The following is a 23,301-nucleotide window of genomic DNA, read 5'->3' on the forward strand; positions in this document are numbered from 1 at the left end:
GAATCAGGAAATGGAGAAGGGTAACAGATTTAAGAGCTGTTAATAAGGTGATACAGCCAATGGATGCTTAGCAGTCTGAAATTCCTTTGCCTTCTATATTGCCTAAAGGATGGCCTCTTGTAGTTACTGATTTAGAAAATTGTTTCTTTAGTATACTGTTACAAGAAAAAGACAGAGAAAAATTTGTCTTCACAGTGCCTACTTATAATAATTCTCAGCCTGCTAAAAGATATTAATGGGAGGTTCTCCCAGAGGGAATATTAAATAGCCTCACCCTGTGCCAATATTTTGTGTGGTAATCATTGCAAATAATATGTAAGCAATTTTCTCAATCTAAATTTATCATTACATGAAAAATATTTTATTATCTGGTTCAAATGTAGATAATTTAGAAAGCATGTTTGAAAAAGTAAAGAAAAGTTTGCCTTGTTGGGAACTACAAATTGCTCCTGAAAAAACACAAAGAGGAGATTTTATTACATATTTAGGCTATAAAATGAGTTTACAAAAATTTAGACCACAAAAGGTACAAATTAGGAGAGATCCATTGCAAACTCTTAATGACTTTCAAAGATTGCTAGGAGATATTTCCCATCTCTGGCACATTATTGGTATAAAACCTGATCAACTGATTAATTTAAACAAAACCTTAGACAGTGACAAAGACTTAAATCATTCCAGAGAATTAACAGCTAAAGCTGATAGAGAATTGGCATTAGTGGAAGATGAATTAATTACAGATTGTACATGTGGATCCTGTGGATCCAAAGTTTAACTGGATTCTATTATAAACATTCCCCTATAGGAATTTTATTGTAGAGGGTAGATATTATCATAGAACTAATCTTTTTACCACATAAACAGAGTAAAAATTTTAAACTTATGTGGAAAAGATCTCTGAGTTGATTCTAAAAGGAAAATTGAGACTTCATCAATTAGCAAGAATAGATCCAGCAGAAATTATAGTACCTATTACTAATGATAAAATTGATAAATTATTGTTACAAAGTGAACCCTGCTTCCATCAGCTACTGGATGCAGGCTCTAGGATGTCATTTAAGGTAGCCATCATTCTCATTATAGGGGAATGGCACTGAAGGTAGCCCCTCCACAATTGCTTAGATTTTTAGTTAGGGTCATCTTTGTGGATCTCTGGGCATTTTCCTAGTGCCAGATTTCTCTTTAAACCTATAATGGCTCCCACTATTAAGGTATATCTTTTCTTGAAGCAGATATCCACAGTTAAGCACTGAACCAAACTCCTGGAATCCAGTTGTAGGAAGGAGAAGTGATGAGCAAAGGGGTCAAGACCATGCTGGGGAAACCCACAGAAACAGCTGACCTGAACAAGTGAGAGCTCACATACCCCAGTCTGATAGTTGGGGAATCAATATAGGACCGAACCAGGCCCCCTAAATGTGGGTGTCAGCTAGAACACCTGGGCAGTCTATAGGGCCTCTGGCAGTGGAACCAGTATTTATCCCTAGTGAATGAATGGACTTCAGGAGCACATTCCTCATGGAGGGATACTCTCTTAGCCTAGATACATGGGGGAGGGCCTAAGCCCTGCCCCAAATGACTTGGCAGACTCTGATGATCCCTCACAGAGGGCCTCACCCTCCTTGGGGAGTGGATTAGGGATGGTATGGGGGGCCCCCCGGTGGGGAGCATGGGAAGATGGGAGGGAGAGGGAACTGGGATTGACATGTAAAATAAGATTGTTTCTAATTTAAATAAAATGTATTAAAAAAAGAAGTTATATACAAAGGAAGGAAGGAAGGAAAGAAGGAGGGAAGGAAGGCACAAAGGATCAGAAATATGAACCTTGGCAAAAAAACTTGTAGTAATTTTTTGGGAGAGGTTAACAATTATCCCAAAAGCAAGAGAATTCAACTTATAAAGAGAACGAACTGGATCCTTCCTCACATTGTATGAATAACACCAATAATTGGAGTGCCTACATTCTATACTAACACAAATAAATCAGGAAAATTAAGTTACAAACCAGAAAATTTAAGTAAAGTAGACCTAAGTCCTTATAATTCTGTCCACAAGTCAGAATTATATGCTATTCCCATGGTGTTAATGGATCATAAAAAACTTCTCAACATAATTACTGATTCACAACATGCATAAAGAGTTGTTTTACATATTGAAACCACTGAATTTATACAAGATGATACAGAATTTACTTCATTATTTATTCAGTTACAAGACATAATCAGGACTAGGAATCATATATATATATGTGATATCACACACCTGATCCCATACGGGTCTGCCAGGCCCTCTAGTACAACGTAATCATGAAATTGATCAGCTATTGATAGGAAATGTGCTAAAGTTGTCAGAATTTCATAAAAAACACCATGTCAATAGGAAACGTTTGAAAAAGAACTTTTCCATCGAATGGCAACAAGCCAAGGAAATTATAAGAAAATGTCCTACTTATTCTTTATATAACCAAACTCCATTACCTGCAGGAAGTAACCCAATTGGTACTCAAAGGAATGAAATCTGGTAGATGGATGTGTTCCATTTTGTAGAATTTGGAAAATTAAAATATGTACACCACACCATTCAGATTTTCAATGAAGAACTGCTTTGGGTTCAGAAAGGGCTGATTCAATAACTACACATTTATTAGAAGTTGTGGCTATCATGGGTATATCTGCACAAATAAAGAAAAACATTGCTCCAGCATATGTCTAAGGAAATGAAAAAGTTTGTGGCTTATTATAGTATAAAGCATATTACAGGTATATTATACAATCCTACAGGTCAGGCAGTTACAGAAAGATCGAATTGTACTCTAAAGGATATGGTAAGTAAACAGAAGGGATGATAAAGAGCCCCCAAAATAGATTGCATAATGTTTTATTAACTTTGATGAATTTTCTGAATGCTAATGAGAAAGGAACAACAGCTGTGGAGAGACATTGGATAATAGATAAAACTACAGAATTAAATTAGCCGATATACTTTAAAGATGTCTTGACCTCCAAATGGAAACCAAGACATGTGTTACATTGGGGAAGAGGTTTTGCTTTTGTTTCCACAACTATGGATACCATCAAAATTGATAAAGATTCTATTTGAACAAGGCACCTCTTAATTAGAACAAATGATAGTTCATCAAACAGCATGGGCATTTAATCTAAACTAAGCTATAAAACTAACAAATGATTTTCATTTGATCAAGTACAATTTTCCAAAGGAGAACCTCCCCAAAAATTTAGGGTTGGGAAAGAGTTTTATTTTTATCTTTTCAGGAGAATAAAAGTGTCTAGCTAAGGAATCCAGAGGCCATTGGACAACTGAGACATCTGAAGAAAAGGGACAAATAATCCAGAAAAGAATTGTCCCAAGAAAAGCAGTAAATTGGTCTATTGGTATATCATATTTCCAGCAGGATAAAATTTCACAAATTTTCCCAAATGTTTGTTTCTGATTTTCTCTACAGTCATATGCAAATGTTTCTTGTGTAGCCCCACTCCAATTAAAGATTAAAACTGACTTTGGAGTAGGAGTGTGGCTCTCTCCTTCTCGAAACCCAAGCATGTTTGTTAAAGAAAAATCAAAAATCTTTGTCTCATGTCAGAAGAGCCACCTGATATGGAATAAAAGAAAAGCAAATATTGAAAGACTAATGTATTGCCAGTAATTTCTTAATCCTTTTATTTTATATTGGCATTTAAGAACTTTTCTTAAAGCATAAATATTATATCTATATAAAAATGTATAAGATTAATATATATGTACTTTAGAGTTTTGTCATGATATTAATGGGCATATAGAGTGCTAACTGCTTCTAGAAGAAGTTTTATTTACCTTCCTGTACATGATTTAGGGTTTGAGTCTCTACCAGTTTTCTACTGTGAACTATGACCACACCTAACAGAGACCTTTGAAGTCTCCAAAAGGAGAATATGACCCCACAACAACTTCACCAGGACTATGATAACACCATTAAGCTGAACATTAAAGATTCACTTTGAACTACAAATTGCTCAGAACAATTTCGAGATGGTCAGTTGAGATGATCCAGCCTCACAGAAGACTCTAGCTAGGATTTAAAATAAGCCCTGCACTTTCTCATTATGCAGAGACAGAACAAAAATGATACAGCTTGACAGTTACCCCAAATTTTTCTTTTCAGGATCCCCAAAAATGTCAGTGCCCCCAGATAGCAGGAAATAAAATTAAGAACATGATGCCCACATTCTTAAGAGGTGGGGTAAGTGGGTTTTGGTCATTCATTGGGCTATTTGTCATCATTTAGGAGAATTGATTACAAAATGTTGTTGGTACAGTCAGGAAGAAAGTTGAAGAAAGGGGATTAGATTCAAGATTTTTGTTTTCAAAAGAAAGGAATACAGCTATGATAGGATAAAAAGGGTAGATTATTGAATCTACTCTGAAAAGAAAAAAGGGAGGATATAGATATGATAAGATTAAAAGGTGGATTATTGAATCTACTTTTAAAAAGCAACTACTAGTCTTAAATATTTTACATTGGATTGGACTTTTGCATATTGCATACAAATAATGTATATAGATACAAATTTGAGAATAATTTTGCAGCTGGGTGTTAGTGGCACACACCTTTAATCCTGGCACTCAGGAGGCAGAGATAGGTGGATCTCTGTGAGTTTAAAGTCAGCCTGGTCTACAAAGCGAGTTCCAGGATAGGCTCCAAAGCTACACAGAGAAACCCTGTCTCGAAAAACCAAAAAGAAGAAAAAGAATAATTTTGCTAAAACATACTGTACACACATTTCTAATCTTGTTCAAAGTACTATAACTATACAGCTCATTTAATAATGCAATGAATATTTCTACCAACTATATAAGACAATAAGGAAATGTAGGTGAGGAATTAGTCACCTATTATAATCAAACTTGTAATCACATTAGGTATGTTTCAAAGTCAAACAGACTATATTTTAGAAAGACAGGTCCTCTTTAAACACTTCAGAGATCTACAGATTATGTCATTTAAAATGTTTTAATAACATAGGTATTTTTATGACAATGAGACATGTCTGCTCCTGGCAGTACCAATTTACTTCAGAGAAGATGATGGGCACTGAAGAAACTCCACATAAAGTTTACTTTCTTTGTGACAAAAAATCCACTGAGCAAGAAAGTGCCCTTGCCTCAAGGGTTGACTGTATACTGTCCAAATTGGACAAAACAGGACACCAAAACGGGTGACTGCAAAACCTTGCCAAAACAAGGTGGAACAGCTTTCGGAAAATCCTCCTTCACAGGCAAGTCTGTCAGATATGCTAGGTCTGTAGGCCTAAGATGGATACTCCGACATTGCAGAGGAATCTTGGATGACTGTCCAGGCAGCCAGCTATTTTTGTCATTTCTCACATTTTTTAGAAGTTGCTTGCACTTCCTGTTTATTCAGTTAATATCATTTCCTTCTCGGGTCTCTGAGAGAGCTAAAGACTAGATAGTTACAGTTTTCCTTGTTTACCAGACTCAGAAAGGAAACTCACTAAATAAATGTAAAGCGTAAATGTTCAAAGACATTAAAAGATAATTTAATAATGCAAATTAGAATAGAAAGTAAATTAAGTAGAAGATTTTGGATTCACCAAGATAGGACAGATAATAAAGTATTTCTTCTGAATTTTTCAAATGCAAGTAAACTAGACATTGTTGATGTAAGTATTGCCTATATGTATTGTATATACTTATTATACTTCTTGCATGTAGTTTTTTATGTTAGCTGTAGCCTTCTTTTTATATTAGACAAAAAGGGGAATTGTGGTTATAAGTTATTTATGATTTATTAAAGCTTGCTTTAGGATTCAGAAAGCAAAGCGAGCCTCAGTCTATAGAGATCAGGTGGTGGTGGTATACACCTTTAATCTCAGACTCAGAAGAAAGGCATGTGGATCTCTGAATCCAAGATGACCCTGGACTACTGAAGAGTGAATCAGAGCTCATGCCTGTAATCCCAGGATTTTAGAGGAACAAAAGGTAGAGGCATTCAGTCTGAGCCACATTGTGAAGAGCATAGCAATCTGAATGAATCTGAGGAGCAGAGAAGTTGGGAACAGTTTGAGGATCGCCCCTTTGGTCTGAGCTGATGTAGAGGTAAGAGCTGGTGGCTGGCTGTTTTGCTTTTCTGATCTTCAGCTCAAAGTTTGAATCCTAATATCTGTCTCTGAGTCTCTTGTTTATCATGCCACAAATCTGTAATCCCTGTCCCTCAGAACAAGAGGATGGCAAGATTGAGAACAAACTGGACTACAGAGTGAGATGCTGGCAAAAAAAAAACTGTTTTTTGGTTTGGTTTTGTTCTTGTTTAGTTTTTGGAGACATAGTTTCTTAGTAGCTATGGAGTCAGTCCTGGAATTCCCTCTGTAGACTAGGCTGACCTTGAGTCTGCCTCTGACTCTCATCTGCTGGAATTAAAGGCGTGTGCCACCACAGCTATGCCCTCAAAAGCAGTTTTTAACTGAATCTCCAATAAACTTAAAGTGTAAGTGTTGGGAAAAGGGACCAGTCAAAGAAACATACCCTGAGCAAAGCCAAAGAAACACACTTTGGCCCTGCAACCACAACCAAAGAAATGTACCCTGACCCTAAAACCAGTGCCAAAGGAACACACTTTGTCCCTGGAATCAGAGTCAGTGAAAGAAATGTACCCTGGCCCTAAAATTGGAGCCAAAAGGCTAAAAAGGACCAGAGAAAGAAAACACACTTTGGCCCTGAAACCAGAGCCAAATCTGACCCTAATCCTGTGTAAAAAGGTAACCAATCCCAGAGCACAGCTCTAGCCAATCTGAGCTCAGCACTGGAATCAGACCAATCCCTACTCTGGAAAAACTTCCCCAACCCCAGGAATCCCTATATAAACCCTGTGTATGTTCAGCTTGGCTGGTCCAGCTGCCTTCCAATAAACCCCTTTATATGTGCTTTGGGTGAAGATCTTCTTTTGCAGCGGCGACAGAGCACAGGCGACCCTGGGCAGAGCATGTAGGGAAAAAGGGACCAGTCAAAGAAACACACCCTGAGCAGAGCCAAAGAAACACACTTTGGCCCTGCAACCAGAACCAAAGAAATGTACCCTGACCCTAAAACCAGTGCCAAAGGAACACACTTTGTCCCTGGAATCAGAGTCAGTGAAAGAAATGTACCCTGGCCCTAAAATTGGAGCCAAAAGGCTAAAAAGGACCAGAGAAAGAAACACACTTTGGCCCTGAAACCAGAGCCAAATCTGACCCTAATCCTGTGTAAAAAAGTAACCAATCCCGGAGCAGAGCTCTAGCCAATCTGAGCTCAGCACTGAAATCGGACCAATCCCTACCCTGGAAAAACTTCCCCAACCCCAGGAACCCCTATATAAACCCTGTGTATGTTCAGCTTGGCTGGTCCAGCTGTCTTCCAATAAACACCTTTGGATGAGCTTCGGGTGAAGATCTTCTTTTGCGGCTGCGACAGAGCAAAGGCGACCCTGGGCAGAGCAGAGCAGAGCGAGCAGAGGCGACCCTGGGCAGAGCAGAGCAGAGCAGAGCGAGCAGCGCTGTAACACTTCCCGGGAAACCTTCCTTGGCAGAGCGGAGTTGTTACACTCTGCTCCCGCCCGGCTCCCTGCTCTCCGCTCGGCTCTCCAGGAGCAGAGCTGAACTGTAGCAACTTCGCCCGAGAAACCTCCTGCGGAGCAAAACTGCTACACTAGGCGAACATCCCCAGCTGGAAGACCCTGTCCTGCCGGAGCGGAGCTGACACACCGGAGAAGCCTTTCTCTGAGGCAAGGCTGTAAGCTGCCAAGCTTACTGCAACCCGTGGTGGTCCTTGGCTCCCGAGCTCCAGGATACCTTTCTACCTGAGCTGTGTAACACTCAGTATCCTTGGCTCCCGAGCTCCAGGATACCTTTCCACCTGAGCTGTGTAACACTGGGTATTCTGTGACTCCCGAGTGCCAGAATACCTGACCCACTCACTCCTGTTCCATCCTGTCCTGACCCATCCCGACGAAACGCTTACAGAGCAGAGCAGAGCAAGAAGAGGCGACCCTGGGCAGAGCAGAGCAGAGCAAGCAGCGCTGTAACACTTGCCCGGGAAACCTTCCTTGGCAGAGAGGAGTTGTTACACTCTGCTCCCTGCTCCCCGCTCCCCGCTCTCCACTCTCCGCTCTCCAGGAGCAGAGCTGAACTGTAGCAACTTCTCCTGAGAAACCTCCTGCCTAGCAAAACTGCTACACTAGGCAAACATCCCCAGCTGGAAGACCCTGTTCTGCCTGGAGCGGAGCTGATACACTGGAGAAGCCTTTCTCTGAGGCAAGGCTGTAAGCTGCCAAGCTTACTGCAACCTGTGGTGGTCCTTGGCTCCTGAGCTCCAGGATACCTTTCCACCTGAGCTGTGTAACACTCAGTATTCTGTGACTCCCGAGTGCCAGAATACCTGACCCACTCCTATTCCATCCTGTCCCAACCCATCCCGAAACACTTACAGTAAGTATCACCAAATTCATACCAAAGATGTGATGAAATATACATAATGAATGAAAAGTATGTAAAGACCCAAACTAATAAAATGTCACTGACTCCACACCCACACTGACAACTGGGGAACTGGCATAGGACTGAACTAGGACCCCTGAATACAGGTGACAATGGTGTGACTTGCGTAATATATGAGGCCATTGGCAGTGGGACCAAGATCTAACTCTAATGCATAAACTGATTTGGTGGACCACACGGGGAGGGGGTTGCCCCCCCAACCATAGGAGCTTAGTCCTGCCTCAATGAGGTGATAGGACAGACTTAGTTGACTAACTTCCTAGGGAAGGCCTTACCCTCTCTGAGGAGTGGATGAGAGGTGGGGTGAGGGGGAAGCAGGGGAGAGCGGGAGGAGAGGAGGGAGGGGGAACTGGGATTGGAACATAAAATAATAAATAAATTTAATTAAGGAAGGAAGAGATGATCTGAGTCAGACTCGAAAAGTCTTGGTCTAGAACTGGTTACAATAAAATCAGGCTGAGCTGAATTTTACTCTTGTCTCTTCGTGCATGTTTTCCTGCCTGCAGGGCATTAGGACATTCACAGGAGGAAGGCATGAAGCAGATGCAAACACTGAGTGAAGCCTCCTTGATAGAGTAGTCTCAGAGGCATCTAAGCCATAAGGATGCTCTTAGGGATCCCATACCGTGCTGTAGGGTAACCCAGGGCAAAGAAAACACAGCATTGTCATTTGAGAATTCGATAAAGGAAGCACTTGGAAAAATGGGCTATGGTTAGGCTCCTTTAAAAATCCAAGGCATGTTTTCTGTGTCTAGGAAACAGTTAAGCTTGGGAGTAAAGTTCCCTCCCTAGATCTGAATAGCATCTATGAATCAAAGATTGTAAAATATAGAAAATTAAAACATGGCTAACAAACAAATGACAAAAGATAGATTTAAAACTAACTTACAATTAGGGGAAAGTAAGGTAGAATTAACAGTAATTGAAATAGGTTAAATAAATAATTTCATACATGTTACATACTAGCAGAATTCCATCATAGCAGATACGAAATAGCATAGCAAATAGCAATTAACATCAAATTACCACTGAGAGTTTTTAAACAGCCCTTTGTTTACAGAGGCATCACAGCTGATGAAAGTAGCACTCAAAGATGTTTAAGTAAAAGAAAATAAAAATATGGTAAGTACCATTATTGATAGGAGTTGCAGGTCTTGAGGCAAATCTGGCCACCTCAATGACAAAACATGTCACTTCCTCATATTCCATGAAAATATGATGGGCTCATTAACACCACATATGCTTAACAAATACCCTCCAAGAAAACATTCTAAATAATAAAGTCATAATTACACTATAAGGAAAATATTACCCCATATGAATTTTTATGAGACTCAAAACATTCTAGCTTCACAATATTTGGATTTGAAAACAAGCTGTGGCAGAATGGGATTAGATGAGTATTATGACTACACTGCATGAACAGTCAGTGTGTACAAACACAAGGGCAGATAAGCAAAGCTGTCTTTGGGCGCTTGCAAGAGAGCTAACAACCACTGCCCAGGAGTAGCTGCTGTGTTGAAAAGGTTATCGTTAAGGAAGAGTCAAGTAAACAGGTACCCACCATTTGTTTTTCTTAACTCTTCCACAAGGCATCGTGCTTCCTCTTGAATGCAATCCTCGATGCTTCTCTTCCCCATACCAAAATTCCTCAAGGTCATAAGTGAGAAGCGCCGAAGCTCCTTCCATTTTGTTCCATTGCTGAAAATGATTCCTACCAGAACAGGAAATGGAAATAGAAGGGAGACCCCAGGCAAGGAAGAAGAACAGGCTTCTGACTGCCACTTGGCTCCCTGCCCAAGGAGATTTTCTATCTCCTCCCCATGACCCCTGCCCTGCACACACCTGCATACACATGCATGCACATACATGCACACATGGGCACATGCACACTTACCAAGGCCACTATTCATTCTTTCAACAATTGGGAAGTTACCCCTTCCAGAAAACTCCTCTCCAAGGTCTTCCAGAGCTTCCTTCACTGCTTCATATCCATGTACCACAACAGTGGGCTTCGTGCCAAAATACAGGGTGAACACAGGGCCATAGACTTTTGAGAACTGGAAATTAAAAAATAAAGAAAATGCATGTAGCAGCAGAAGAATCTAGAAGATCTATGCTGGCATTAGCACCTTGCTCTCCACATTTGTAGTTTGCCAACCACACCTTCAAAATTAGTTAGATTCAATACCTAAAAAGCTGACTGTTGTAGCTTTCAAGTACATCATGAGTCTAGTTTACCAGGGGATTGCCAGGCAAATAATGTGCAATCTGTCAGAACCATGACACTTTGAAGTAACTTCATCTGTGGGTTTAGTGATAAAGAGAGTGACACTGAAAAGAAATTTCAAGTTCATTTTGGTTTCCCATGGGTGAAAAGTCAAAACTCAGATTTAAACCCTGCTCAGGGATCTCTTGTACTTGAGCAACTCACCAGTTCTCAGCGTCCACATTGAAACAAATATTCAACTGTGAAGGACAATACTTCAGGACTCTGCTGGGCTCTTCTCACAGGGTCTGGCTCAGTTGCCCTGTGATAAATACTGGAAAGCCACCATTTAAAAACTCTCCCTTGAAGGGGACAAGAACTCCTGAGCTAATTGGGAGCATGGGGGTAGGGGAGAGGGAGTTACAAGAAAGAGAATGGGAGAAGAGGAGAGGAGGACAGGAGAGAGCAGGAAGATTGAGTCAGGGGAAGAATAGAGGAAAGCAAGAAAAAAGATACCATAATAGAGGGAGCCATTATAGGTTTAAATAGAAATCTGGCACTAGGGAAACATCCAGGGATCTACAAGGTTGACCCCAAACTAACAATCTAAGCAATAGTTGAGAGGCTACCTTAAATGCCCTTCTCCAATAATGAGATTGATGACTACCATCCTAGAGCCTTCATCCAGTAACTTATGGAAGCAGAAGCAAACACCCACAGCTAAACACTGAGCTGAACTCAAGAATCCAGTTGCAGAGAGGGAGGAGTGATGAGCAAAGGGGTCAAGACCAGGCTGGAAAAACCCACAGAAACAGCTGACCTGAACAAGGGGTTGCTCATGGATCCCAGACTGATATCTGAGAAACCAGCATAGGACTGTTCCAGACCCCCTGAGGATGTCAGTTTGGAGGTCTGGTTAATCTATGGGGCCTCTGGTAGTGGATCAATATTTATCCCTAGCAAAAGAATGGACTTTGGGAGCACATTCCACATAGAGGAATACTTGCTCTACCTAAGCACACAGGGGAGGGTCTAGGTCCTTCTCCAAATGATATGACAGACTTTGAAGATCCCCCATGGAAGGCCTCACTCTCCCTGGGGAGCAGAAAGGGGATGGGATAAGGGGTGAGGGCGGGCAGGGGAGAAGGGGAGGGAGAGGGAACTGGGATTGACATGTAAAAGAAGCTTGTTTCTAATTTAAAGGTTTAAAAAGGGAAATTAATAAATAAATAAAATTTTTAAAAAAATAAAAACTCTCCCTCGATGAGTGTGATGCCAGGCAGTTTGTAACGCTGATATTACTGACTAAGGGACAGATAACAATAGTGCCAGCACATGCAGTGACCCACAGAATCTCTTCCATGCTGCTCATTGGTGGGTCAGACATCTGCTTTCCCCATAGTCCAGAAAGGCTGGTGCCGGCAATGGACCTTACTAGTTCTATGTCATGTGCATATGTTTAATGTTGACTCAGATTTCCTTGGTATCAAATATAAATTGTTTCTTTGGAGAAATTAAATAATTTTCACTAACTTACACATAATACACAACATGTACATAGATGGCTTCTCCAGTAAATTCTCAAAACAATTCCCTTACCTTTTAATAGTTAAAGATCATGAAGCAGAAAAAGTAGCTGTTCTCTGCTATATGGACTTTATCTTACAATGTAAAAATTTCTAATCTGGACAAATACATTAATCATTTCTGACAATGACAAACCAAATATGGTAATCCATAGGGCGCAATTGCCTTATAGTAGCACAGTTTCTCCATTTGCCTCCAGAAGTATATTTATTTAACAGCAGAGATTAATTTTTGCTTTGCAGCCACTGTGGAGCAGGAAGCATACTTACGTTGGCTAAGGATTTGCTGATGTCCTTTATATCTATCTGCAGGATGTTTCCAATAAGAGGGAGAGGAGTGGGGCCAGGAGGGAGCCTCCCTCTCCCAGAGCTCTGTCTCCAGACCGAAAAGAGCAGTAGACAGGAGAGAGTGAGCACCAGGACCAGGACTGGATCCATGGCAGCCTTCTCTTCTTAGGGAGACACCTGTGAACTTGTAGTCCCAAGCTTTTATAATGATAGTTGCTAACTCAACTTGTGCCTCGGACCAATCGGCTAGGTGCACTTTTATCTCTCTTCTGGGTGGACTCTGGCCTGTTGAAAACCATTAAAGCTGCTCTTTACAGTCTCACTGCCCTGGCCCCTGACCAAGCTGTTGTAACTAGTCTGGAGCTGAACTTGGCCCAGGTACTATTGTGGGCTTTTTATTGTTGTTGTTACACTTTTTATTTGTGGGGTGGGGCACATTTCAATACCTTAAGTAGTTCCATTTACATCCTAAAGCCCAAATTGAGGAGTAATGAAATAAATATTTGTATTCATGTATGCATCTGGGTATACATGAATGTTTGTGCATATACACACATGTGCTTGTGGAGACCAGAGGTGGACTTCTGGTGTCTTCTTCTTCTTCTTCTTCTTCTTCTTCTTCTTCTTCTTCTTCTTCTTCTTCTTCTTCTTCTTCTTCTTCTTCTTCTTCTTCTTTTTTGGTGGGGGGGGGGACCAGATTCCTCACTGAGCCTGGAGCTCTGAAGATCATCAGTTTGGCCAGTGAGTTTCAGGAATCCTCTTGTCTCTGCCCCCCCCATACCCAGCACTGAGGTTATAGATAGCCCAGTTTTGCCCGGGTGTTGAGGGAACTGAACTCAAGTCCTCATGCTTACACAGTGGATGCTTTGCCACAAACTGAGTCATTTTTCCAGAACCTAAAGTAAATTGTTTGTGTAAAACTCATCCCAATTTCTAGTCTGGGAACCAGTTGGGACTTTAGGATTTTGGAGGCAATCCATGTGCTTTATCCCTAGTCTATAAAATGCTATTTAGGCAGTGATGCTTCTCAAACATTAGGATACTCTCCTTGAGACTGAAAGTCTTATCCAAGATTTCAGTGTTCTGTGCCTAAAGAGAAAAAAAAAGTATATCATAACCCAGAGTCTTTGACTTGGGGGGAGTCCTTTTCACCCCTGTCTACAAATCCAATATCAAGTATATCATAACCCAGAGTCTTTGACTTGGGGGGAGTCCTTTTTACCCCTGTCTACAAATCCAATATCCTACTGCCTCTGCATCCTGTGTAGACCACCACTTGGAAAATGTATCATGTATCAAATAATTAGCTGAGTAAATGCATGCATATGTTACCACTAAATGCTCTTTTTAAAACACTTATAACAGTGATTTTTGTTCTAATTGTTGTTTTTTTAATGGATAAAGGCAGTCTGGGGACGTAGCAGACCTATCATATCTTGTGCCTCATACATGGGAGAACTGAGCTTTGAGATGAGATCTGTTAGCCATTGCAGTGTCTTGTGGCTTACACTGAGGCTATCCAAAGGGCAAGTTAAAACCAACCCCAAACTTATAATTATTCTGAAGGTACAGCACCCTGATTTGGTTCCTAAACAGGCTTCACACTAAATAGAAGCTCTTATTTGACTCAGATGTGTCCAGGGGAAAAACACAAAAACAAAAACTGAACTAGTCTGACCTCTGCAGAGATGGAGAAGGGAGGGTTATGCAATGCTCTCCTAGTTATCTTTGAAGGAGTTTTGATAGTTTGGTTCCCACGGTTTTCACACCAACCATATTCTCTTAGGTTCTCTCAGTTACCCTTGCCTAAGGTAAAATGCTCTCTTTTTCACTGCTGAGGAAGCTGGGCCTTAGAAACTCACACAGACTAAGGATGGTAGAACTAAGACCGGAAACCATGTCCCCTGCACTTTGCACTCTTCTCTCCAGGCTTCTGTTCATCTGGGTTCACCATGAGCGATGATTCAACATTCATGACTCAGGCTGTGACTGTCACATGAACTTGGACTTAGTTAATAATTACAGCTCCTGTGTGTTAAGACTGGTGTCGGAAGATCAGCTTATAACACTTATTGCTTGAGTGAATTCAGGGATTGGTGAGTTCTTTATCCAAGGCAAAGAGAAGCAGCCTGACTCACATCACCCTAAAATCTAATAGCTGCAAACCACTCTCAGTTCTCTGTAGAAGCATTGTGTTTTTCTTACAGCAGACCTTACCACAGGCCTATACTGTGTGCTTTGGACATTGAACCTCTGTAAGCTAAAAGAAAGCTTTCCTTCATAAGTAGCTGTTCTATTTTCATTTCTGTTGCTGTGATAATAATATGCCCCAACCAAAATCATCTTAAGAAAGAGGGGATTTATTTAACATTCAGTTCCAGCTTACAGTCCAGCCTAGTGAGTGAAATCAAGGCAGGGACTTCAAACAGCTAGTCATCACATTCACAGTCAGGAGCAGAGATGACACATACACACACCCACTTGCATGCTCTCAGCTTGATTTCTCCACTCTTACATGGCTCACAAACCCCTTTCTTAGGATGGTGCCAGTCACAGTGGACTGGGCCTTCCCACATCAATTAACTCAGTTTCAAACAGTCCCCCACAGACACTTCCACAGGCCAATCCCATGGACACAGTCCCTCATTGAGACTCTCTTCCCAATTTATTCTAAATGTATCAAGTTAACAAAGTTAACCACCACAGTAGCCTATATCAGGTAGTTCCTTATAGTAATGAAAAGAATTTCTAAGTATGTGTTGATGCACAAATCTTTGTGTGGGTTCATCTTTGTGTGATACAGTCACATGTGTGTTCGTTTGCATGTGGAAGCCAGCAGTCAGTCTCAGACTTCATCAGGTGTCATCAATCATGTTTTGTTTTGTTTTTGAACATGGTGTCTAACTGTCTTGGAACTTATAAGTGAGGCTGGCTAGTCAGCAAGGCCCAGGGACCCTTCGGTCTCTTCTTCTCAGCACTCAGATTAGAAGCCTGCATCACCAAGCCCTGATTTTTTTTAACATAGGTCCTGGGTATCAAATGTGCTTCCACAGCAAGCACTTCATCAATTGAACCATCTCTTTAGTCAAGCATGTAGAACTTTTTTTTCTAATATATTTTTTATTTTAAATTAGAAACAAGCTTGCTTCACATATCAATCCCAGCTCCCTCTCCCTCCCTTCCTCCCTTGCCCCTCCACCAATCCCCCCAGCTCCCCACCTAATCACCACACCATTCCCCAGGGAGGTTGAGGCTGTAATTTCCAGAGTCTGTAATTTCATCCAAGGCTCTCCCCCACGTGTCCAGGCTGAGAGAGCATCCCTCCATATGGAATGGGCTCCCAAAGTTCAATCGTATGCCATGGTAAACACTGATCTACTACCCAAGGCCCCAGAGATTGCCAAGGCCTCCTCACTAACACCACATTCAGGGGGTCTGGATCAGTCCCATGATGGCCTCTCAGCCATCAGTCTAGGGGTCCAAGAGCTCCCTCTTGTCAGGTAAGCTGTCTCTGTGGGTTTCACCAGAACAGTCTTGACCCCTTTGCTCATCACACCTCCCTCTCTGTCACTGGGCTCCAGGAGTTCAGTTCCGTGTTTAGCTGTGGGTATCTGCCTCTGCTTCCATCAGTCACTGAATGAAGGTTCTAAATGGCGTATAAGGTAGTCATCAAACTCATTATCAAGGAGGGGCATTTAAGGTAGTCTCTCCACTATTGCTTAGTTTGCCAGTTGGAGTCATCCTTGTAGATCTCTGGAAATCCCACAGTGTAAGCTCTCTCCTCAAACCTATAATGGCTCCCTCTATTATGGTATCTCTCATCCTGCTCTCCTCTATTCTTCTCCCGACTCAACCTTCCTGCTTCCCATATCCTCTTCTCCCCTCCACTTCTTCCTCTCTCCCCCCTCCTTCTGACCCCCCATGCTCCCAATCTGCTCAGGAGATCTTGCCTCATTCCCCTTCTCTGGGGTGTAGAACTTTGAATTGACAAGACAAACATACTAATTACTATTTAACTCTAAGCTGAAAACAGAAAGCAAAAACAATATTCACTATCCCTACTTTGTGTTCACAGTAAACACTAAAGCAGGGGCATTAGCCTTAATAACAAATATTTACACACCCCCATGACTGATAGCCTGAATTAGTCCCAATACCAGAAACTGTTCTTGGATATCAGTGTTTCTTGTTCAAATCTTAATGTCCACTAACAGCCAAGAAAGCATTTCTGCCCTTTTCTTCTTGGTCCCTTTCTGTATAAATCTTTATGAGAGCAAATATGGCCTCTTGAGACTTTGCTTTCTTTACTTATTCCTTGCATTTATGCCCATCATAAGAAAGAGAGTCTGAGAACTGTCCCAGAAATTAGTTTTTATTCAGCACAAGCAGGAGACAGATGGCTTTGAATTGTCCTATTGTAAAGATGTTGTTGTTTTACGCAAAAATATAGTATTAGTAGTAACTGAATTGTACAAGTTATGTATACTCACTATATAAGTAATGCTTGGGAGTGTCACAAAATATAGAGGACAAAAGGTTGAACTGTGTGTTGACCCAGAGAACTCTGCTTAATGGGGTTTGAGGTTCACTGGATCTCAAGAGAATGGGGGAAAAGTGAGAGAAAGCAACTATAGTACCAGAATCGAAATCAGCAGTACCCTCAAAGCAGAGAAGTTGCAGATTGTGAGTATAGCTAGTCTGCCCTTTTTATCATTTTTATTTTAATTTTAAATAGCTTTACATGTCAATCCCAGTTCCCTCTCCCTCCCCTCCTCCCGCACCCTCCTTCCCCCCCCAGCCTCCCACCCTATTGCCAATTCCTTCCACATAGGGGATATCTAGAGTCTGTCATTTCACTCCGGGTAGGGTCCAGGCATTCCCCTAAGAGTCCAGGCTGAGAGAGCATCCCTCTTTGTGCTATGGGCACACGATGACTGTTTGTATTCCAGGGATAGACACTGATCCACTGCTCAAGGCCCCATAGGTTGCCCAGGCCTTCTCACTGACACTCACATTTGGGGGGTCTAGATCAGTCCCATGTTAGCCTCCCCGCTGTCAGTCTGGGGTCCAAGAGCTCTCCCCTGTTCAGATCAGCTGTCTCTGCTGGTTTTGCCAGCCCATTCTTTGCCAATTTGCTCATCTCCAAAATTTACAAAGAACTCAAGAAACAAGCCTCCAAAACACCAAAGGATCCAATTAAAAGGTGGGGTACAGATCTAAATAGAGAATTCTCAACAGAGGAGGCTAAAATGGCCAAGAGACACTTAAGAAAGTGCTCAACATCCTTAGCCATCAGGGAAATGCAAATCAAAACAACTCTGAGATACCATCTTACTCCTGTCAGAATGGCTAAAACACTGAAGACAATTTATGCTGGAGAGGATGTGGAGAGAGGGGAACTCTACTCCACTGCTGGTGGGAGTGCCAACTCGTACAGCCTCTTTGGAAATCAGTGTGGAGATTCCTCAGGAAAATGGGAATTAATCTACCGCAAGACCCAGCAATTGCACTCTTGGGCATATATCCAAATGAGGCAAATTCATACAACAAGGGCACCGGCTCCACTATGTTCATAGCAGCATTATTTGTAATAGCCAGAACCTGGAAGCAACCTAGATGCCCCTCAACTGAAGAGTGGGTGGAGAAAATGTGGTACATTTACACAATGGAGTATTACTCAGCAGAAAAAAACAATGGAATCTTGAAATTCGCAGGTAAATGGATGGCACTGGAGGAAGCCATCCTGAGTGAGGTAATCCAGTCGCAAAAAGACAAACATGGTATGTACTCACTCATATATGGTTTCTAGTCATGGATCAGAATAGTGCCAGTCTGCACTTCCACTGATAGAGAGTCTGGGAAACAGGAAAGAACCTAAAAGATATGCATATATGCATAGTACCCAAGAGAAGAGGATTGAGACAAGATCCTCTGAATGGATGGGGAACACGGTGAGGGGTGGGGGGAGTGGGAGCTGGGAAGAAGAGAGGGAGAGAACAGAAAGAGAGAGTAGGTCATAGGGGAACAGGAAGTTGAGTGGGTGGGGGTAGAATAGGGAGAAGAGGGAATCATAGGTTAGAAGACAGATCAGGCACCAGAGTGACCTCTAGTGATCTAAAGGGATGACACCAACTGGCAAGCTAAGCAATAGTGGAGAGACCACCTCGAATGCCCATTCCTGATAATGAACTTGATGTCTATAACCATCTGGGAGCCTTCATCCAGTGACTGATGGAAGCAGAGAGAGAGAGGAGTGATGAGCGAGTCTGCCCTTTACACAGGAATAAAATGAGCTTGGTACAAAGGGGGCATATGGCTAAGTCCATTGGTTATCGGTGTGGTATCAGTGTACTTTACATCAACCAGAGGCTTCAGGTTAAGATTCTGTAAAATGGTGGTGAAGAACAAAAACAGCTCCATAAGAGCCAGGCCTTCTCCTGCACACATCCGCTTTCCTGAAAATAACAGACACAGCTTTGTCTCTGAATTACTGTGCTGGAAATTGTCATGGAGAATACCTAGTAAATAGTCAACGAGTTGTTAGGTATGTGGATAGAAGACACGCATCATATTCTCTGCTCCAGACACAGCTTCCTTCACCAAAACTTCAAGCTGCCCCATTTGACCAAGCAATGCTCTGACTTCCCTCAGGAGCTCTGGCCTTTCCTCTTTATGACCCTTGTGATCCCAGCCTCGTAGCCTTGTGGACTTTCTCATCATATGCATAATCCCTCATGGCAGGACTGCTTGAATCCTATGCTTTCTTTCTTATCTTTTGCCTCCCTGACCAAATGAGTTCCTTAAGAAAAGGGGGAGATGAGTGGTATACTCAACTTAGATTTGCACACTTTCAGGACCAACATAAGAATCAAACCCTACAGCAAAAGGCAAAAGTGAATCCGTGCCCAGAGGCTCAGCACACATAATGGAGCACTGAGATTGAACAACCAAGGTGTAGGATCATAAGTAAAGGAAACTCTAAGAGCTCTGGAATCGCTGCACATTGTCCTTCCACATGCCCATGGTCTTCTCACCCTGCATTTACTTGGCAGGTTCTGACTTCCTGCATCTACAGAAAATGTTCCTCTGTACAGTTCCCTGCTTCCTCTACTTTTCTTACAACCTTGTTTCCTGTGTGCCAGCCAACTTCCCCCTGACCTTTTAGAATACTCCTGTGGGTATGAAAGAGCAAGATCTGAGTAACTTCCCCTCTGACTCCCTCTCTTACAGCACCAATCCATCTGGATTACAGTGTCCTGTTGACTCACCTGCCTCCCTAACTCAGAAGTGAGTCTCTTTCAGAGCTTGAGAATGTTCTATTCTCTAGGGAACTTGCATTCCCAGAGCTGTCTGGGAGTGAAGGGTGCCGCAGAGGAGATACTGAAAATGTGGACTTAGATAGCTCTCTTCTGGCAGATGAGGAAAAGTCTAAATGATATCAGCTTCCAAGAGAAGTTCCTGGGAAGCTGGAGATTATATCCAGTGGCCAAGTTCAACCAATAACTATGCTCTGCTTTCTTTAAAAAAACTTGAAAAAAAATCTGTGCTAGATCCTGCAATGCTCACAGATATGGTCCAATAATGAGGAAATACTACATGCAGAGAAAATACAGTCATGAAGGTGGTACTCTTTATAATATACAAAGAGAAAATCTTCCAGTCCCAGCAAAGTCACCATTGCACCTGATCCTAAAATTGCATTATGTCCTCCAAAGTACAAATGGAAATCAATTTCTGTTACCTGTTGAGAAAAGGCATAAAGTAGCCACTCTTCTTAAAGTTGCCACTCTCATCCAGAAAGTGACCAGGGTCAAACTTCTCTAGATTAGGAAATTCTTTGTCGTCATACAGCATGGATGTCAGTGATGTTATTACAGTGGTACTCTGAAAATAGCCAACAGACTTAATGAAAGTTGAATGAGAAGAAAAGAAGGAACTCACCTAAGCCAATCTGTTTGACTTATGGATGAAGACAATGGGTCCAAAGCAGAGCAGTGACATTTACACACAGACCAAGTAAGAAGAGAGATGAATTGACACTTGTTCCTCAGAGAAGGGTGGAACTTCATGCCCACCTCCCCTCTCTGTGTTCTGGTGTAAACTTGTGTAGGTCTCATACATGCTGTCACAACTGCTATGAGGTCATTGTGTAGCTGCCTACCTATGTCCAAAAAACACTGTTTCTTTGTAGTTATCTACTACCTCTGGCTCTTACAATCTTTCTGCCCTCTCTTCCACAATGATCCGTTAGCCTTGAGAGGAGTATATGTGATATAGATATCCCATTTATGACTGAGCATTCTGGGATCTCTTATTCTATGTATCTTGATCAAGGTGTGGGTGTGTTTTCAGCACCACTCATCTACTGCAAACAAAGGCTCTCTGATGAGGGTTTAGGATGTGACCTCTGGTAGGTCACCTACACTCAAACAGATGGCTAAACATCCATGAGTGTATGAGTAATACAAATTGGACTGGTGAGATGTTGTTGTTTAAAGACACAAAATTGATAAGTTTAATACTAGTAGCCACAGCTTTGCTACTGTGATCTCCATTAGCAGTTGAAAGACTGACGACTTGAGATTTTGTTACAAAAGCTTATGAACCCACTCTAGCCATTACCAAGGTTGGACACTGGAGTCTGCCCTCATCACTGCCATATTTACCACTTCAATTCTCATTCAACTCATATTGGCTGTGGTTTTAGGTGGAAGTCTGTGTTCATTCTCGAAAAGTCAGGAGCGTTTAGAATCCTTTGCTTGGACTTTTGTTAAATGGAGATCTGATCTAAGTAATGATAACTTTAAATATACTACTGACGGGTACACTATCACTTACTGAACATTATGAGGTATACTATGTGATTATCATTCAGAAATGTGGAGACCTCATCATCATAGATGAGCCCTGCCTTGAAAGTACAAGAGAGATTTTTTTAATGAGAACTGCTATTATTTCACAATTCAGGATTATCAGTTCAGGCAAGGATTTTCAATTAGTTGTACTAAGAATGGTATGGCCACTGGTAAGTCCTCCAAGCTCCAGAGGATAGCTCCATACCCTTGAAATGCTGATGCCCTCATTAAGCCAGTACATGGGGGGGGTGACTGGCGAGGATGCAGAGGTTTGGTGAAAAACAGAGAAGAAGAAGAAGAAGAAGAAGAAGAAGAAGAAGAAGAAGAAGAAGAAGAAGAAGAAGAAGAAGAAGAAGAAGAAGAAGAAGAAGAAGAAGAAGAAGAAGAAGAAGAGGAAGAGGAAGAGGAAGAGGAAGAGGAAGAGGAAGAGGAAGAGGAAGAGGAAGAGAGGAAGAGGAAGAGGAGGAAGAGGAGGAAGAGGAGGAAGAGGAGGAAGAGGAGGAAGAGGAGGAAGAGGAGGAAGAGGAGGAAGAGGAGGAAGAGGAGGAAGAGGAGGAGAAGGAAGAGAAGAGGAAGAGGAGGAGAAGGAAGAGAAGAGGAAGAGGAGGAAGAGGAGGAAGAGGAGGAGAAGGAAGAGAAGAGGAAGAGGAGGAAGAGGAGGAGGAGGAGGAGGAAGAGGAGGAAGAGAAGAGGAAGAGGAAGAAGGAGAGAAGGGCAAGTGTGTGTGGTAGTCAGATTGCACTACAGACATGTAGGAGAAGGTCAAAGATTGGATTTATCTTTAAAATTACTAATTAACTTTATATACTGCTGGTAAATTAATTGGAAAATAGGATGCTCAGGCAGAGACTATACATTAATGTTAAAACTATTGATAAATTATTTGGACAATAAGAAATTCAAAGATTAAATTCCATCCTTCATACTTTTGTTTTAGTGCAGAACACAGAACCTCATTAACAGAGGATCTGAAAAAACACTCTATTAGGAGAGATGATTCTTAGTATCATCAATAGTGGAACTACAGTGTATCCAGGATCACAGTCTGATGAAGCAGGCCACCAACTGAGTCCTTGTCAAAACATGCAATTGGACCCCAGTCTCCAAGAAAACCTCCATGCAAAACCAGAGGAGCATTTCACAGGTCAAGTGGCTTTGACTCTTCAAAACATTTTTGTATCAAAAAAAATTTAAAGGAAATGTTCACAATTTTGTAGAGCCAAATTGGAGATTTGTTCCTTAATCACACTATAAGAAGCTCTCCCCCTTATCCGGGCATTGGTGGCTCTCGCCTTTAATCCCAGCACTCAGGAGGCAGAGGCAGACAGATCTCTGTGAGTTCAAAGCCAGCCTGGACTACAGAGCTAGTTCCAGGACAGCCTCCAAAACAATACAGAGAAACCCTGTCTCGAAAAACAAAAAAAAACAAAAAACAAAAAAAGAAAACACTCTCCCCCCAAACCTATAAAAGATACCTTAGTATATCTAACAAATATAATATTGAGCTGTGTGGAGGATAATATTAGTATATTGATAACTTCAGTGTGAGGGTGCTGGGAGATACACTTTAAAGTGTTTGGATATTAAGTGTGATAGATTTAATAAATGAAAATATAGTTCTAAACACATCTTCATACCCCATATGCACATGATATATAAAAGCACACTCATATATCCATCTAAGTACTGAATCCAGATATTCTCCTAGTTACTTCAGCTATCAACTTGACACAACCCAGAGTTATAAAGAGGAACTTCAACTGAAGAATTGCCTTGCTTAGATTGGCCTATGGGTATGTCTGTGGGGGCACTGTCTT

The 23,301-nt window shown here is 41.7% G+C and overlaps 1 protein-coding gene and 1 pseudogene across 1 annotated transcript in view; both read right to left on the reverse strand.

Annotated features, from left to right (window-relative positions):
- Nucleotides 1-12,779, reverse strand: part of LOC101832144 (cytochrome P450 2C28-like) — a 42,546-nt gene extending 29,767 nt beyond the window's left edge. Inside the window, exons 1-3 of the mRNA NM_001281683.1 lie at nucleotides 12,612-12,779; nucleotides 10,444-10,606; nucleotides 10,111-10,260 (exon numbers count right to left, since the gene is read on the reverse strand). Coding sequence (NP_001268612.1) covers nucleotides 10,111-10,260; nucleotides 10,444-10,606; nucleotides 12,612-12,779 — 481 coding nt within the window. The remainder of the gene's footprint in view (nucleotides 1-10,110; nucleotides 10,261-10,443; nucleotides 10,607-12,611) is intronic.
- A 6,123-nt stretch (nucleotides 12,780-18,902) lies between these two features.
- The window catches only part of LOC101842556, a 35,163-nt pseudogene continuing 30,764 nt past the window's right edge, over nucleotides 18,903-23,301 (reverse strand).

Source organism: Mesocricetus auratus, unplaced genomic scaffold, assembly GCF_017639785.1.
Source record: "Mesocricetus auratus isolate SY011 unplaced genomic scaffold, BCM_Maur_2.0 Super-Scaffold_4256, whole genome shotgun sequence".
Lineage (NCBI taxonomy): Eukaryota > Metazoa > Chordata > Mammalia > Rodentia > Cricetidae > Mesocricetus > Mesocricetus auratus.